This window comes from Salarias fasciatus, chromosome 12, assembly GCF_902148845.1.
Source record: "Salarias fasciatus chromosome 12, fSalaFa1.1, whole genome shotgun sequence".
NCBI classification, from domain to species: Eukaryota; Metazoa; Chordata; class Actinopteri; order Blenniiformes; family Blenniidae; genus Salarias; species Salarias fasciatus.
In genome coordinates this window covers 6,463,179-6,481,516 of record NC_043756.1, presented here as the reverse complement: position 1 = coordinate 6,481,516, position 18,338 = coordinate 6,463,179, and the positions used below count along the sequence as shown (strand labels likewise).

Here is an 18,338-nt window from a genome sequence, read left to right as displayed (position 1 = left end):
TGATCCTATCTGCTTCGCAAATCCTTTAGAAAGTGCAAAACATTTGATGCTATGCAGAGGCTTGTCTTTCCTTAACACACTTCAAAGCAAATGAAACCAAAATATCACAAAAATGTGCACAGTGTATAGCTATAGAAGCGCGGCTTGTCTTTCATGTACATGGAAAAGTGCCACAAACTAAGCATTGTTTCCTATGAAATAGGATACAGGCTTGGAAAAGCCATTGTTCTGTTTCAGTTTGCTTGAATCTCCTCTGTTGCATGCTGGCTCGCTGCTTCACCGCTCTGACTTCTGACAAACAGCATCTGCACCAGGGACGCCACTTCCTCCCACGAGGCAGATGGGAACAAACCCAGTATAATCACTTCAAATAAACAGGATGCCATTAATTGTTTGTCCCATCAATTGAAGTGCGTCCCTTGGTATTCAATGAGAACCTGATTAATGGTTTTGATGCTCCGACTTATTGGATGCCAGTGAGCGGAGATGAATTATCTGGCAGGGAAAAAATCACCAGTGAAAGCCCGCGTTACTCTACAGAGGCCAAGCTTATTCATAATTACGATAGAGCCATATAGACCACAGCTATACCATAACTGTAGTCAGCTAAAATTAGCTAAAGTAACAAAAGTCTGCCTTTAAAAAAAAAAGTTCAAAATCAAACAAATTTAGACCTTTAAAACTGCTCAACAGTTGATATTGGCAATCTTATTTACAACACCTTTGATTTCATGAACTATTGTAGTCAAAATGTCACCAACCTGTTAAAACAAAGTCTCTGAGCCAGTCGGAGGGACTGAGACGAGTCCAGACACGCTCAGAGGCCAGTCTGGACTTCGCTGTCTCTACAGGGTTCACATGTGTCAGTGTGACATAAATCCTGTCATCTTCTCCACAGGAATATCCGAGTATGTCCGACCCCAAAGGTTGTGACCACATACACTGTAAACGGCACACACTCCAAATATAATGATGTGGGGAGACTGCGATGACAGTCACATCTCCATAAAAGAGTGCACGGACCTTTAGATGCATCTGAACTCCAAACAGCTTCATTTTTATATGCACCAGTGCGCTCAGTTATGAAAACCTCGCTTCAACCTGCAACAGCTGCACGCATGTGTATTTCGTACAATTGTTGTGAGAACTGCATGCATTGTCCTTGTTCAAAGACCGAATCGGTTGGCACAAACAGATGTGGAAAACCTAAAATGACCCTCGCAGCATTCAGCACAGCTAGAGAGACAAAGATGGCACCGCAGGAAAGTGGAGGGCAATATTATGATGCAAATACAGTGCAAATCTCCAGAAAATGGAAGAGAAGTACAAAACATTGTGGAAAATGGGATCTTAATGTGGCAAGTATTTATCCAAGAAAATGTTGGTCCCCTTACAGGGCCACTGAGCTCTGATGTTTTTGTCTGCAGCTATTTTTAGTTCTAAGGCTTATTTTCTGCTCATTGTTGCTGCCCTTGTGCACGGCCGTGCGTGGACAAAAGTGATATCATAGCTGCTTTCACGCAGTGCGTTTCGGTGTCGTTTTGGCCGTCCACACAATCCATCAACGTGACAGTGCTGCAATTTCCAGATGGCACAGATCTCGTGAAGGGAGATTACAGTATCCGAAAAACTAGACATTCGGCAGAGACCCATGATTCAAAACAACCTCGGTCGCCGCTGTGACTCCGTTAAAATGACCAAAACTCGACACAGTACCTTTTATTTGTCACGATTCCTGCCGATTGTCCTTTTTTTCAGTAACGATGCCGATCATTTAAAAGCCAGTTATGGATGCTCTGAGTGGAACTTTTAAAAGCTGTGATGATGTATTTCCCAATACATCAAGCAAAAAGCTTTACTTTTTCCAGTTTTTTTGGACATTTGCTGATTTTCTGAGACTGTTGTCAAATGGTATATGTAGCATTGTTGCTCTCTGTCATCATTCATTTTTGTCAAAATTGCACTTTACTGTTATCAGTAAGTATGCTAATTCAGTTACAAATGACTGAAAAATAAAAAGGATTTATGATTTTCATTGTCATAAGAAGTCTTGTTCTGTCAGCAACTTATTGACTATGAAACGGATGCCGACTGTTAAAAGTGATCATCACATTTCTGAAGCACACAACGGGTTCAAACATCACACCTCACTATAGAGGACTCCAGGAAGAGACATTTGCACCAAACAAATATCATTAACGCGTATCAGACATCGACACTGAGCCCAGTGTCAACAGGCGTAAACTAACACCTCCAGACGCCAGAGCAAACAGTTATCACGGAGAGTCTCTGCCGAACTGAAGACTTCCTCCTCGCGTTGTTTGGTCTGCCTGTTTGACGTCGTCTCAGCGGCAGGTTAACAACCCGGCCGTGGCCAGATCACAAGAGCCGTAACGGCCGGATGAAAGGGCTTCACCAAAAGGTGCTAATGGAAACGTCCTGAACCTGAAACCACAGCCTCTCTGTCACAACTGCAGAGAGGAAGGAGGGACAAAACACACACTGAAATCCAGCGAGGCCGCAGTTGTTTGTCCAGACGGGGAGGCTCGGGTTGGTGACAGCGTGTCCTACGCTTTACAGCAACTGCCAGAGGAAAGGGGACAGGGGCGTCAGTCATCACAAGTTAGCTGGAGGACTGGAGGGGAAGCACCGTCAAGTTTGTGTCAGCACACACAGAGCAGGAGGCCAGCTGAGCCGGTGTTGTCTTTCATTCCTCTTGACCTGTTTGAACTACAGTGGGCAGTCCACCATCGTCCTGTTTAGACAGCTAACAGGCTGATTACTCCGAAACCAGACTGTCAACAACGCCTGACACTTAAGACGACACTTAAGAGGACACCTAAGGCACAAAAGTCTTGTTTGCCCTCCTTTTGGTTGCCTTTGAAGTGAGTGAAGGTATGCATTGTCTTTACCAACACCTGTGAAGATGAAACTAAATGATAATTACTTACAACCATGAAATAGGCCGATGTATTTTTTTTTTCAATTCCAAATGTAACATCAGCAGGTCCATCTTTGTAAAAAAAAAAGGTTTTCTTTCACACTGTTTGCACATTGTTTTGTTTAGTGCTTTTGAGTTAATGCCTTTGCTTCTATTGCTTATGACTTATCTTCCTTTGAATTTATGAACTGGGACTCACCTGCATATCTTTTTTTTTTCCATTACTGATCTGTATTTGACAAATTAAATCTATAGTTAACCTTAAATACACACAGAAGGACCATAAACACACTTCAATCACATGCATGCCCTCCCTCACTGCACCACAAACCTGCTCAATTCTCTTCATTTTCATTATTTCCTGTCAGCTCCATCTTCAGCATCCTTTTCCCTGCACAGCGGCCGTCACTCCTACATAGTGGACAATCTCAACCTCGTCCTTCCCACTTTCCAGCCAGACTGTCCCACATGAGACGTCCCTCTGATGTACTCCGTCTTCATCCTGTCCTTTCTGCTCACTCCCAGGGAGGACAACCTCAACACCTACAGCTTCGGCCCCCTCACTTTAGGTCAGGGACACCATGTCTAAACAACGACACAAGAAAAACACTGATGCCTGTAACTTCTCTTATCAAGTAAACATAAGTTTTGTTGGCTCTAGGTGGATTATTTGCCTCTGGACTGAGACAGCCTATCTGCTTTCTCTTGTTTGTGCTATGCTGTGTTATTCTTATCAGTTAAGAACAAATCGTGTGTTTTCTGAAGATGTACGTTGTCTTATAAGGTGACTATGAAGTAACTGATTCTGTTTCCATTTAAAGACAATATAGTTCATGATCTCAGTGACATTTTAAAAAAACAATGACTCTAGAACTAAGATCTCCACAATCTTGTAACGTCTTAACATTTTGTGGAATGAAAAAATTGTCAATCAATCAATCAATCAATCAATCTATCTATCTATCTATCTATCTATCTATCTATCTATCTATCTATCTATCTATCTATCTATCTATCTATCTATCTATCTATCTATCTAAAAAAAACTGAATCTTTTTTCAATTTATTGAATGTAAAACTTTTTCATAATGTATTTGTCTCTTTTTCCAATTAAATGAAGAATTTTTTTTGAAGAACTCCCCAAAAAATATATAACAAGTTATTGTGCCAGCATTTTTTTCTGACACCCCTGATCATGGATATTTCCTATTTCCACACCATTCAATAAATGAAAAACAGAGCATGGTAAGGCACCAGCTGGGTTATTTGTCATGGACAGGAAGTTAATTTTAAATGTTTGACTCTGGATAAATACAGTAGATGCTGTTATAACATTTACAGTATATCATATGGTATGCAAAAAAAGCCTTTATCAATAATTATGAAAAAAAATACAAACTATATTTCAGTGACTGATAAGGCCATTAGTAATGGATCAGTGTAAAAGGTTTGGATTGCATCAGTGAAGAACCATGGTGTGTTGGTTCTGTCCTTCAGAGGCAATGAAGGAATTGAAAGAATTTGAATTCCAGTCAAATTCTTACAAAAATGAGGCAAACTTTTTACAATCAGTCCAAAAGTATAAAATGTTTGTCAAGAAGCATGAAATAATGTTGACTTTAAATGAAAAAAGAGACTCTCTTTGGTCAAACTTTGCCTGGTTCTGCCACACAACTTCTACTCAGACAGTGTGTGTTCACAGCAGCTGTCTTTGAAGAGCACAGTGCTTTATTTGCTTTCTTATCAGAGGCACCACCTATGAAAGTCCTTTCTAATCCTCTTTCCAAGCCTTGACATTGACATCCTCTTCCAAAGCAGAATACAACAGTGGGAACTAAAAAGCAAATGGAAGAATGTGTTTTTATGCGGGTGTGATAGACAGAGATGAATGCATATTGTTTTTGCACCTTGTTTAATCACAGTGCAAAACAAAACATTCCCCTTCGATATCATCTGGCATACTTTAGAGATAAAACTCAAGCATATCAAACAGGGTGTATGAAACTTGCATGTCAAATAGCTTCGAACAGGACGTCTTTTAACTGACTGCCGCAGCGTCGTCTTCTTTTGACAGTGTTGAAAATGTCACAGGTTCCCTGTTCGATCACTCGGGAGGCACCGAGGCGGTGATGTGAGACGGAAATCACTTGATATTGGTGTCTGGGACACCTCCAGAACGCCGCACACGTAAAAGTTAAACAGCCATTGCACTTGTTCAGAGTGTGAGGGGGGGGAAAAAAAAGCCCACAGGCACATTCCATAACTGGGTTACCAGCAGCTGTCTCTTTGACAAGAGTTTAAATTTGTGAAAACAAGACTTTTTTTCACTGACATTATAATTCTGAATCATGTACAAGTACAGCGTTTCATTTGTGATTTCTTATTTCCAGGTGATGCTCGGGTTACAGACTCCATGCTCCACTTTTCCTTTGTCTGTAATTGCACGTGCAATAGTATAACCTTTAATGTCGTGTTTAAACCATGTGAGGGTAATCTTTCTTTCACCTAAAAAATAAACCACAAGCTTGATCACGCAGCAACGTCTATGTTCTAGGAAAGAAGAATGACAGGTTATTTAGTGCTGTTTTGATATTTGAGCCCGAGGAATGCCTACAGATACAGTGATCCCTCTGTCTGAGAAGGAAGCTTCGTAGATGAGGTAAGAGTGCTTACAGCTATGAAACAAAATATGAAACAGATTAAAAGACATTTTCCTCAGCTTGATTCATGTTTCTTTCAGCTCATCCAGGTGTTACACATCAAAACAGAAAGGTGAAAAGAGCAGGGAAGATATGTGCATACTCTCCAGCATGGTAGCTTGGAAAAACACGGAGTCGTGCTTTTCCGTGAAACATCGAATCTTCCAGTGCAGGGGTGTTAAAAACATTTAGTCGACACACAGCTCAGCTCGATTCTGAATGGGCCAGGACAGTTAAATTGTAAACGTCCAACTAAAATCTTTAGACGACTCTAAATGTTTCCCAATGTTCAGTGAATAGATGTTGAATTACATCCTCATAACATTCATTCATGAATGATGATCTTATCTTTTCGCAAAACCTGAATAGTTCAGCATTATTCCATTTCCACCAATGCACTGGTGTGCAACAAATACAGTGAGTAATTCAGAGTTTTCCAACTTCTGTGTTTTAATGTTTTCCTACAGGTTCAGGGCGACGTGCTGGACTGTGTGAAGATTGTACATGAGAAGAATCAGAGCAGAAGAAGAGAAACAGTGCGTCTCGTGGCGTCTGCAGACACTGATTGTTCCAGCTTGTCTTCATACCTGTTCAGGTTTCACTGCGAGGCTTGTCAGTCCCTCCCAGGACTTCAAACACGGCTCTGAATCCTTCACCTGCACCTTCACTCATCCCTTCACACCCTGCCTACAACCTGCAGCACGAGTACACAGAGATGGTAAATTACCCATAATTGCTTTGATTCCAGCTCAAACTGACAAAGACGTTTTGTTAGCTGTTGTGTTATTACTGGAACATCAGACTCAAGATGCCTCTCTCTCTAATTAAAGCTGACAACTTTCCAACATGCAGTTATCTGCTGGGCAACACGGAGAAAACTTTATCTGTGCATGATTTTCTTTTCTCTGCCAGCAGCGAACATGTGAACGAACGATAAAAGGAAATGTCTGTGAAGGACGCTCTTCAGTGTTTATGCAGATCTAAATAAACTTTACAGAAAGCCACTCCACATATGGTTCCTCAACAACAACAAAAAGGATTCAGATGAAAAGGGAATGCCACGACTTTGCTCTCCACGCCTTCATCGAGTCAGAGAATCACAGCTAATAACAGCTCGAGACAATGCCGCTCCCAAGCCCGCTCCTCATGCCACTCTCATGCCTGCCATCAGATGTTCTCGTTATTCTTCCCTGCGTCTTAATGCAGAGTGAAAGCAGATTTGGACAGCAATGAAAAGTTACCCAATCACTTAGATCTCGAGCCACTCTGTGAAATCCATTTATCCCCGATCATTATGACGGTGTTTTTCTGTCTGTATCGATAGTCATTTCCTTTCTCCCTGCAGCAGCCTTAGAGTCTCCAATGTTGGCGCTGAGCACAGCACAGCCAGCACAGTCCCACGGAGTGCAAGCAAAGGAGGAAATCAATAGAGAAAATATCGCTGCAGGCTCACACATTTTTATCTTGCTTTGAACGAGTCAGCTTTAATTTTGCTTTGATCTCAATTTGCTGCTTTTGGGATAGCTTGGCTGCACATTGAACCAGGAGGAATAAGCTTCCACCAGGGCTTTCTTACAAAAGACCCTTTCAACTGAGGCCTTTATTTTGCCTATATGCGTCAGCGTCCGTCGCTGGTTTACAGGGAAGAAAAAAGACACAAGTAATCAAAACAACTAAAATTAGAGGACTTGGACACAGTGGTGCACGTCTCACGCGGACAGTTCGCAAACTGAGCTTTATCTGTTCTAGTTAGTGAGGGGTTTTCTGCGACCAACGCAGAGCGAAAAAGCTGGACAATGTTAGCGAGGGGCCACAATAAAGAGGTCTTTAGTGTTGCTGTCAAAAACGGCTCGGTGGTGTTGTGGGGTAACAGGTTGACATGACGCACAGCTGGCGCTGTTCTCACTGCTCTGCCAACCACACGGCCGGGCCTCTCTTCTCCCCCACACATCATTAGAGCTGACACACCAAAGGGACGGCGATATTATAGCATCACCTAAAGTCCACTAAAGATGCCTGCCCTTCCCTCATACTTTTCCAAACCAGTGCATTCTTAGGAGAGGAGTTGTTTGGGAATTTGTTTCTCTTTTCTAAAGCAGAGACAAAGGGGTAGGATAAATGACCAGGCAGAGAAAAGACCAGCGCCTTGCTGGGGAGAAAGGGAAGGGTCTAATCTAATTTGGTTAGAGGAGGACGTGTGTTGTGTGGGGGCGTGCACATGTGCGCACGCGCACATGCATGGCCGCGCCGCACAGTATGAGGGGACTGTGGGAATGGGACAGGAGGGCTGTGCTATTGAATGGAGCCTCCAGAGCCAGAAGCAGTGGGGAGTCTCCCCAGACGCGCTGATTCCAGGCCGGCCACTCAAAGAGGGATTAGACCAGAGAAGGCCTTCCTGATTAGCAATTCACACTCAAGTGCCCCCACAAGGACCCCGCGTAATAATATTGCCATCAGTGTCCTTCACCGGCACAAGCAATAAAATGTTTACCCTCATTTTGCCCCCCCCCCCCCTTCTTCTTTAATGTCTGTTAATCACTCTCATGTTTCTAAGAACTTTGCAGAAAGTCAACCGACTCTTGCAGATGTCTCCTCTGGGTCTGATGTGACTTTCCCGAAGAAAAATGTGTTTTGCAAGCAGTTGACAGAAAACCTCTTTGGTCCGCTGCCTCGTCTCGAGCTGCTGAACTCCAGCAGCCCCCGCCTCCTCATCCAGCGCCGCTTCCCTCTTCCCTCTTCTCGTACAGCGGCTAAACGACCACCACATGAAAGAGCGCGATGTAAAGAACACCCCGCTAAACTAATACTGCTGTTTCCGAGCCGCCACAACGCAGATGTTTCTGAGCATCACAACAAGCACAATTCATTACAAGACTGTTCGTGACAGACTGGCCGACAAACCTCCCCGTCCTGAATATCTACCGACCTAATTATTATACTAATCTTCTCTGTAAACACTTGAAAGGTCACGATAATGCACTGACGGCCCCTTATCAGGCGGCATATACAATGAAGGAGGTCAGAGGGTTAAACTTCAGCTGATGGGACTCTACTTGTAATAAGACCAGAGAAACAAAGCAGATTTTAATAGAGCAGCAAACTGGCAAAACAAATTAGTCCTCATTAATAACTCACTTTATTGAAGCATTTAAACCATATGAGCAAAGAATACTGCGGGCTTTGATGTTGACGGAGCTCTTCAATAATTAACTGTTTGATTCATATGCATTTCCACAGAAAGTCTGACCCCTCACAAAAAGTGGTGCGCCAAATGGAGCTCCAGGATTTCAAACAGGACAGAAAAACGCCATGCATACTATTAAACGGGGCTGTGTTTGCAAGCAGAGGGAGATCTTGCAAACTGAGATAGGAAAGTCCTTTTATTGGAGAAAAACATGCTTTCATTAGAAATCTTGCTGGAATTTTCCTTCTTCATTGATAATATCTACTAACAATTGTTTTTTTGTAATTTGTTTTGGTTTTTGGCACCAACCTCTTCACACGATGTTGAGTGGCAATAAGAGAGAAAATAACAGATTATGTCGATAAATAGGATCATCCTGAGCTAAACGCTGAATGCGTGCGATCGGGAGGGAGAACAGGATCCTCGGACAATGTGCGGGGCATGTGGACAAATAGTCTCACCTCCAACTGAGTGTGTTGTTTCTTCTCATTGTGCCCCCTGAAAGAGTAGAGGAGGGCCTTGGTTAAGAAGATTATAGGCCTACCCCACCCGTACGTTTAATCAACATGCCCTTTCAACGCCGACAACAATGCCGAACATGTCTAAAACGTCCCCCATCTCTCCCATAGCATACCTCACATGTTGGAACAGCGAGGAAGCCATCTAACCACAGCAATTAACAGAAATACCATGATTACTCTTACTGATACCGAGTGAGTATAGGCAGATCAGGTTTCCCATCAAAGAGCTGATCGAGTCAATTTCAGAAATGTCACCATCAGAGTGGCGTGTTTGATCTAATTTCAGCCTACGCAAACAAAATGTGTGAGCTTAAACTCAATTTTACTGATCAAAATTCCCTTAAGAATCCAAGGAGCTTTGCTTCCTCACCCTTCATTTCTTTCATCCATGGTTAAATATGTAAATAAAATGTCTAAAGTCATTCTTCAAAGGGGAACAAAAGAAAAAAGGGGGCTGAGGGAAAAGACAGCCATAAAATTCCTCCGATTCTCCATAACATTAGCCAGAGGGGGGCCAGCTTCCAGCCAGAGCCTAGCAGCAGGGGAGCCAGCTCGCTCCATAGAATCACACATCTCAAATCCCACACACAAAAAAAAAATAAAATATCTTTTCAGCTTCAGCCATCAAAGGGCCCTCCCTTTCACTTTATTAGTTACAGAATTATCTCACAGTTGCTGATTTCTCAGAGATGAAGCAGGGCTGCTTTTCTTTGCTGCGCTGTTGTGGTTGCAAAGATGAGATAAAGTTGCTGTGTGTGTGAGAGCAAGTGTGTATGTGTGCGTGTGTGTGTTTTTTTTTTCACATGTGTGAATAGGAATGAGCTATGTGGGGGGGGGGGTATGAAAAAGGGGATGCTATAAAGAAGGGAAAATCATAAAAGAGACAGTGGTAGCTGCGGCGGCGGCGGCTACAGATGCTAAAGACTGAACGGGCCTGGTTCTTCCCCGTTTCTTCTCACTTTCAAAGAGATATCATCATGACCAGCAAAACAATCATGAAAGAGAGGGAGGCAAGAGGAAAGGGAGGAACGAGAACAGAACAAAGGCGATGAATTACAGCAAACCACAAGACTGTGTCTTCTTATTAGACCGCGTGACAATTTTATCTTGTCGCCTTCATTACTATAAAAGCAGCGATAATAAGGCCAGATATTTGCTTGAGAATATGACAGACAAAGGTTTCCTGAAAGCCAGATGAGCAGCAAATGTGATGCAGAGCTGGCCTCAGCTCTGGGAGTGGAACGATAGTTCATTATTATTATTCTTCACATTAAAGCTGTCATCTTTCCCTTTTGTTGTACTTCAGCCACACAATAAAAGTCTAGTGGGGCGGGAGGGACGGAGCAGGCATGTCAGCTGTTGTCCTTATCTGCGAGTGAGGGGTCAGAATATTAAAAAACAAAAAAGAAGACATGCTGGGTGTTTCAGAAAAAAAAAGAAAAGGCTTTGTGTATTGTTATTGATGATTTCAAGGACGGAGTCCCTGTTGAAAATTCGTGATAGTCACTGTACAAGCGCAGATGCAGATAAACATGAGAACAGCAATATTTCTCAAATAAACGCCCGACATCTACTACTTTTTTTCCCCCCTCGTGTTTGAGTCCTCACCAAAACTCCTCAAACGTTAGCAGCTGGATGTGTGAAATCTGAGCAGCACATGTGCCGCATAGGAGGAGGGTATTGTGTTCATAAGAGTATTCATACCCTATATTTATGCTCCTGCTGCACACACTGAGCGCTAACAGCTGAAGTGCCACCACTAAGATATGCCGTGCTTAAACCATTTAGGCATGCTGGTGCCAGGTTTCTCATCTTGTCCGGACACATTTCTGAAATACTTCTGAAAGCACTTTAGCGACTCTTGTAAAAATGTACTAAGAGCACTACTGTTTACTTGTGATCAGTATTTCACTCATGATGAAGACCAGCATAGCCAGGCCCGGGTATAAATCACACCACTGCAAAACTTTTACAAGGTAACACGAGTGGGGTCTGGAGGATCTCACACACACACACACACACACACACACACACACATAAAAAGGTTGAATGGCTCATAAACTGTGTTTCTTTTGAGTCCATGCCATCCTGCACCAACAGGAACAGGATCACAACCAAGAAGGAGTTTTTGGAGTGTCTATGAAACATATCATCAGGAGTCACCTGTGTTATTCATTACCCTTTATCAATATGTCGTGTTTTCTTTTTCATTCCTATTTCATTTTGTGGCTTTGGTACGATTTTGTCTAGTCTGGGCTGCATATGCTTTGCTTTAAACAGGCTAATAAAAGCCGGAGGATTCATTCATCTTCCAGCTCACTTATCCTGCTCAGAATCAAAGGAGCCTGAAACCATGTGAGAACCAGAATCCATGATGGACAGTTCATCACAAGACCATGCAACACATACTTAAAAGATTATGATCATCTAGGCAAACTTACATGTTCCTGGAAAGAGAGAGAAATTCTGATCGCTTACAGGAAGCCGACACAGACACAGGAAGTGCTTGCAAACTGCACAAGAAAATCACTTCATCAGACGTTACTGATTACATTAGCAAACCGTAGTGAATTGTTTCAGAAGAAAAGCATTTTCCTTTGAGGAAGCTGAACAAAGTCGGCCTTATTCCACCAACAGTGGACGTTTGTTAGTGTAGATGTAGATGGGAGGAGTATCATTGAAATGAAAGATTTATGAAAGTTAACAGTTATTTATTATTCTACTTGAATTATGGGTATTTTTTTTTGGCATTAACATTTTTCATGGCATTATCAGTTCTAACTGTTAAAGCAGTTTGAGGGATCCGCTGAAGAGGTGGATATCCAAGCGAAAGGGAGACGTGTCTCCAGGCCTGCTGGGAATACAGATGTCACTGTAAGAAAAGCTTGACAATGGAACAATGTCAACATTTCATTTTGACGTTATGCCAAACGACCTTTTGATTTGTTTGTAGGATTATTTCTTTCATTGGAGAAAAAAAAGGCAGGAAATGTTTGCCAGGTGTTTTTGGAATTTGAATTAAAGTGTCAGAGCTGGAACTCACAGCCTGACATCGGATAGACTTTTATCAACATTCATATATAATTTCCCTGAACAGTTTCTTCTGATAAGTTCAAGAATTTCTCCAGCAACTCTAAGATTGTATAAAGATTAATACATCTACTTCCATCTGTTTTTCATCCAAATATAACAGAATGCAGTCTGGATTGATACGACTTTCCTTTATAGGTCAAGGAGGAAAACTAACAATCTTTTGGTACGTCTGTGTGTGATCTCTCATAACGAACAGGTATTTTTGTTTGTTTTGAGATGAATGGGATTTTGTAATTATAATCTCGAGAGAAAAAATGAAGTAAAACATGTGACAAATGGTAATAACTTTCTTATTCACATGTAAATGTACCATATGTGTATAATGCATTGAGATTTATATATAATGTCCTGAAGGGAAAAATCCAGACGGGAACATTTATGCATATAGTGCACAATATTCACAGATATTGTACACTTTACTAAACTACTTTTATCTAGTAGCTGCAGCTTCAAACTTAACAAACAAACATACATTTACAAGCCATAGTATATAGATTTTGTGTGAACACTAAACAGCCAATCTGATGCTGTTACAGCCAGGTGCAACATTAAAAAGGAGGCTTACGCATATAATACATCTCAAGCTGTAATAATAATGACCAAGTTGTTTTTGATACTTACAACACATTTTATGGTCGCCATACCATGTACACATGCAGTGTTTTCATTCGTGACGCCGTGTTTTTCCTCTGATGTATTATGATGGTTAACAAAAGGATCCCAGCACTTCCTTCACTTATCAATGGTCCTTTTTAGAAAACACCATCATTCGTGTTTAAAGACTTGCGTGTTCAGTCGTGAGTCACTGTCCAAGGACAATAATAAAAGCAGTAATTTTATGTGGGCTACACCCTCGTTCTTTAAAAGGGATATTCATAAATGTGGTGGAGCTTTATGTGAGCACCAAACAAAGCAGTGGAAGCGCAGGAAAAAGTCTGCTGACTGAAAATACTTGCCGTGTTTTCTTCAATGAAGAAATGTTTTGTGAAAGTTATTCTGTATGGAGAAAACAAAACAAGGAGAGGGGAAGGCGGAGATGGGGTTTTCTTTCACATGCACGCAGACAGTTAAAGGAATCAGTTGTGATCAAAGCCCTGGTCTGTGGTGCGCCTCTGGACTCGCGCGCCCGTGAGCCAAATTGCGCAACATTTTGGGAATCTCATAAAATGCGTCTCTGTCCTGCTGTTTCCGAAGTTTGTGGCTGAGCACAAACAAACAGAGAGGAGGAAGTTTGCTGTGAGCCCTTTGAAAGTGCAGTAATGAACAAGCTGTTCCGCACGATTTGAAAATAATCCGCGTGTCAGTGTCATCTTTCTTATGCAAAGTAGCTGTCTTTGAAGGCGGATCTCTTGGCAGGTTAGACCGGGACGGAGGCTCCGACCAGCTCAGACGAGCACTGCCACCAAACCATCCGCTGCCTGCAGACGGGAGGAGCGTAATCCAGCCTCTCTCAGGCACATTTACTGCGACTACTGAGGATATTTATTCCGCTTATTTCTTTTGAGAGATTGACTGTTTCGGAGCCGCGCAAAAAAGCGCCGGAGGGGAATATATTTTTTTCGTTATTGTTCTTATTATTTTGTTGCCGTTCTTCTCAAGTTGTCGCGCCGGGAGTTGAAATCGCAGGGACAGATACTCCCTCAAAAAGTGACATGAGACGTGAAAGCGGACCGGAGAGTGTTTTTGTGCGTCGGATGTTAACAGATGTGGACATATAGCAGCTTTCATCCACTTACTGAGGACAGATATTTACGCGCAAGGAGACTGAAGTCGCTCCTGAAAGCATGGACCTGAGTTCACTGCTCCAGAGACTGAACGCTGTCGGACCTCCGCGGGATTTATGTCTTTATTATTAAAGTCTGTATCTCTCGTTTGAGAAATCGATGGTCCTCCACAAGATAGTTGAGTAAGTTCTTTTTTTTCCCCCCCTACATTGATCCTGATCATCAACTCAAGCCTGGGTTGATCACAGACTTTTTAATGAACTTGTGGGATTTTTTTTTTCTTTAAATTAAGAGGGGAGAATGTGTCCAGCAGTGAAACTGAGCCTCTTCTACTTGCTGCTGGTGCTGTGGAGCTGCAGGGGCTCAGCCATAAGCTCGATAGACCCTGACTGGTCAGGAGAGGGGAGATGTCAGCACATCAGCATCCCCCTGTGTAAAGACATTGGCTACAACATGACCCGCATGCCCAATCTAATGGGCCACGACGACCAAAAAGAGGCAGCGATCAAGCTGCAGGAGTTCGCCACGCTGATACAGTTTGGATGCCACAGTCACCTCAAATTTTTCCTCTGCTCCCTGTATGCGCCCATGTGCACGGAGCAGGTGTCGAACCCCATCCCGGCGTGCAGGGTCATGTGCGAGCAGGTCAAGGTGAAATGCTCCCCTATCCTGGAGCAGTTCAACTTCCCCTGGCCGGATTCTCTGGACTGCTCCCGCCTGCCCACCAAAAACGACCCCAACAACCTCTGCATGGAGGCGCCCAATAACGGCTCCGACGAGCCGCCCAAAGTCTCCCACACTCAGCCTCCGGACTTCAGACCCCAGCGGCCTCTGGGCGGGCAGGACCTGCACCTCAAGGACAGCGGCAGCAGGCAGACGTGCAGCAACCCCGGCAAGTTCCACTTTGTGGAGAAGAGTGAGTCCTGTGCCCCCAAATGCTACCCCAAAGTGGATGTATACTGGAGTCAGGGGGACAAGCAGTTCTCTCTGGTGTGGATGGCCATCTGGTCCATCCTCTGCTTTGTCTCCAGCGCCTTCACCGTGCTCACTTTTCTCATCGACCCGCAGCGATTCAAATACCCAGAGAGACCCATCATCTTCCTCTCCATGTCCTACTGTGTTTACTCTGTGGGCTACCTCATTCGGCTTTTTGTGGGAGCTGACAAAATAGCCTGTGACAGAGACAATGGGGTCCAGTATATCATCCAGGAGGGTCTGGAGAGCACCGGCTGCACTATTGTGTTCCTCATCCTGTATTATTTTGGCATGGCCAGCTCCCTCTGGTGGGTTATCCTGACCCTCACATGGTTCCTGGCTGCTGGGAAGAAGTGGGGTCACGAAGCCATTGAGGCTAACAGCAGCTACTTCCACCTGGCAGCGTGGGCCATCCCGGCCGTGAAAACCATCATGATCCTGGTGATGAGGAAGGTGGCGGGCGACGAGCTGACGGGGGTCTGCTACGTGGGCAGCATGGACGTCAAGGCTCTCACGGGCTTCGTGCTCATCCCCCTCTCCTGCTATCTGATTATTGGCACCTCTTTCCTGCTGTCTGGCTTTGTAGCGCTGTTCCACATCCGCAAGATTATGAAGACGGAGGGGGAGAACACAGACAAGCTGGAGAAGCTGATGGTCCGCATCGGGGTGTTCTCCGTCCTCTACACCGTCCCGGCTACCTGCGTCATCGCCTGCTATTTCTACGAGCGGCTCAACATGGACTACTGGCGCATCCTGGCAGGGGAGCAGAAGTGCGTGGACGGCAGCGGGCCGGGGTCGGACGAGTGCGTCATGAAAGCGTCCATACCCGCCGTTGAGATCTTCATGGTGAAGATCTTTATGCTGCTGGTGGTGGGCATCACCAGCGGCATGTGGATCTGGACCTCAAAGACGCTGCAGTCGTGGCAGAATGTCTTCAGCAGGAAGCTGAAGAAGAGGACGAGGAGGAAGGCTGCCAGTGTGTTCACCAGCAGCAGGCCTTACATCAAACCACATCCATCTCTCAAAGGGCACAGCACCAAGTACGAGCCAACACGACCTCCTCCAACATGTGTGTAGACCGGCTCCCCTTGAGTGAACCCAAAAAATACTTTAAAAGCCCTAAACAAGACTGATAATATTCAGAGCGTCATCAAAAGAAACAAGGTTCATGTTTTATTTATGCATTGCCAATAATACAGCATAGGTTTTTTTTTTTTTTTTTCTCGTATCTTGAGCCATGTCACACAACAAGAGCTGCCTTTGTCTGAGAGAAAAATCTGGTACTCCTGGATTCACTTATTCTATTCAGGAACTTGGTAGAAGAAAGAAAAAAAAAATCGCATTGTTCCCAAAACAAAAAGAGTGGAATAAACCATTTGAATGTGCCATGGGGTTACTTGAATTATGTGCAATAGATGTTTTTCTTCACAGGCAAAAAGACACTTGTACTGTTAGTGACAGATTACAGACAATGACAGAACCCCATAAACAATGGAGGCAAATGGCCAGAGAGATGAGTGCTGTGTTTGGAGGCTTTTTTCATGGAAATGGAGGCAGTGTCATATATGTTTGAACTGGACTGAGAGCAGCTGTTGAAAGGCACTGAAGACCTTACAAACTGCCCTTTGTGAGGCAAATCCATGCCATAAATTAATCAAGCACTCAATATTGAAAAGTTATTTGTAAACAGTTTGTGTCTCTTTCTTTGCTGTTTTGTAGCACAAGGGAACATTTGTATATATTTCTTTAAAAAAAAAAAAGAAAAAAAGTTGAGATTTTATAGAAAAAAAAATTAATAAAACGTTCTAGTTTTAAATATTTGTGATGCTGGAATTTTGTATCATCATTTTCATCATCATAATAGACTCACAAAGGTTATTTTTTTGTGATTTTTGGACTTGGGTTTCTCATGCGACCTCATGTATAGCGGTTATATTAATACATCTTAAATCACGGCCAGTTACTGTAAAATGCAATGTCAAGGGATGACTGTTTACAAAGTGATAAGCTTCCAAAAATGTTCAGGAATAACTGAACTATTCAGCACTTTTGCTTCAAAATTGTGGTAATTAATTAACTCCAAAGAAAATGTGTAGCTCTAAAAGAAATACAAAGCTTTCCTATGCTTTACAGAAAACAAACTGTTAGAAATTAAGAGTCATGAAAACACTTTAAGGTCCTCTATTTTGCGTTTGGGACATGAAGTTAACATGGTCACTTACATGCATGTGTGGGTATTTAAGTTTATCTGTATTCTAGACATGCGTTATTCTGGGACACTTTCGAGGAGCTGGAGCGTGTCCTCGCTGAAAAGCAAGATTCACCCCGGACAAGCAGCCAGTTGGTCACAGAGGGGGGAAAAAAACTCCCACACACATTCATTCCACTGACAATTACATGCATTCAGCATACTTGAGCATGAATCTTTTTGTCTGATTTTAATTATTTAGCTCTTCAAATAAGGTTCAATCAAGCTAAATGATCAATATTGTGTGGATACTGAGAAGCAGACACACCATTAGTTTCTTTTTTCTTTAATTTAATAATATCCCTCTGTTGTTATTATACATACTAAGTGATTGGGATTTTTTTAAGGTTAATATCTGCTGCCAGTGTATTTAGTTTGTGCTCAAATGAAAATTAAAAGTGATATGATCATCTAGGTTTAAACATTCTTGCTGAGTGAACTAAATAATAGTGCGTTTATGATTTGTTTAGGGTTTTTTTTGTACATACCTCCTGGTCTTTTTGCTGATTGCTTATGTAAGCCTCAATTGAATATAGAACTTCGTCTTCGTCCTCTCTCTCTCTCTCTCTCTCTCTCTCTCTCTCTCTCTCTCTCTCTCTTCTTTTTCTTCGACCATATCGGCCTCTCTCTTTCTGTCTCTCTCTCTCTTGCTGTTCTGCATGTGTCGGTGCGTATCAATGAAGGAGTTATACAATAATCCAGCTTCCATTCAGGACAGGATTAAGACTGTTTGAAGGGTTTGACTTTGAAAAGAGGATCGCTGCAAACCAAAATACAGAATATCTGTCATCTCTTCTTTTCCTATCGGTGGGGCATAGTGACATTTCTAAAGACACATCTGGTCTGGATTTGAAGTAGTCATATATTGACTGAAGCGGTTTTATTTTTAAGCATGAGCAAACCAAATACATGGCTTGGCATCTTGAGATGTTTGATGTTTAATGATGTCTAAA

General features: G+C 42.9%; 1 protein-coding gene across 1 annotated transcript; it reads left to right on the top strand.

The window, feature by feature from the left end:
- Positions 1-13,707: 13,707 nt before the first annotated feature.
- On the top strand, positions 13,708-16,930 carry fzd10 (frizzled class receptor 10). The gene has a single exon (XM_030105007.1). The coding sequence runs from the start codon at positions 14,463-14,465 to the stop codon at positions 16,212-16,214; it is 1,752 nt and encodes a 583-aa protein (XP_029960867.1). The 5' UTR covers positions 13,708-14,462; the 3' UTR covers positions 16,215-16,930.
- Positions 16,931-18,338: the final 1,408 nt, after the last annotated feature.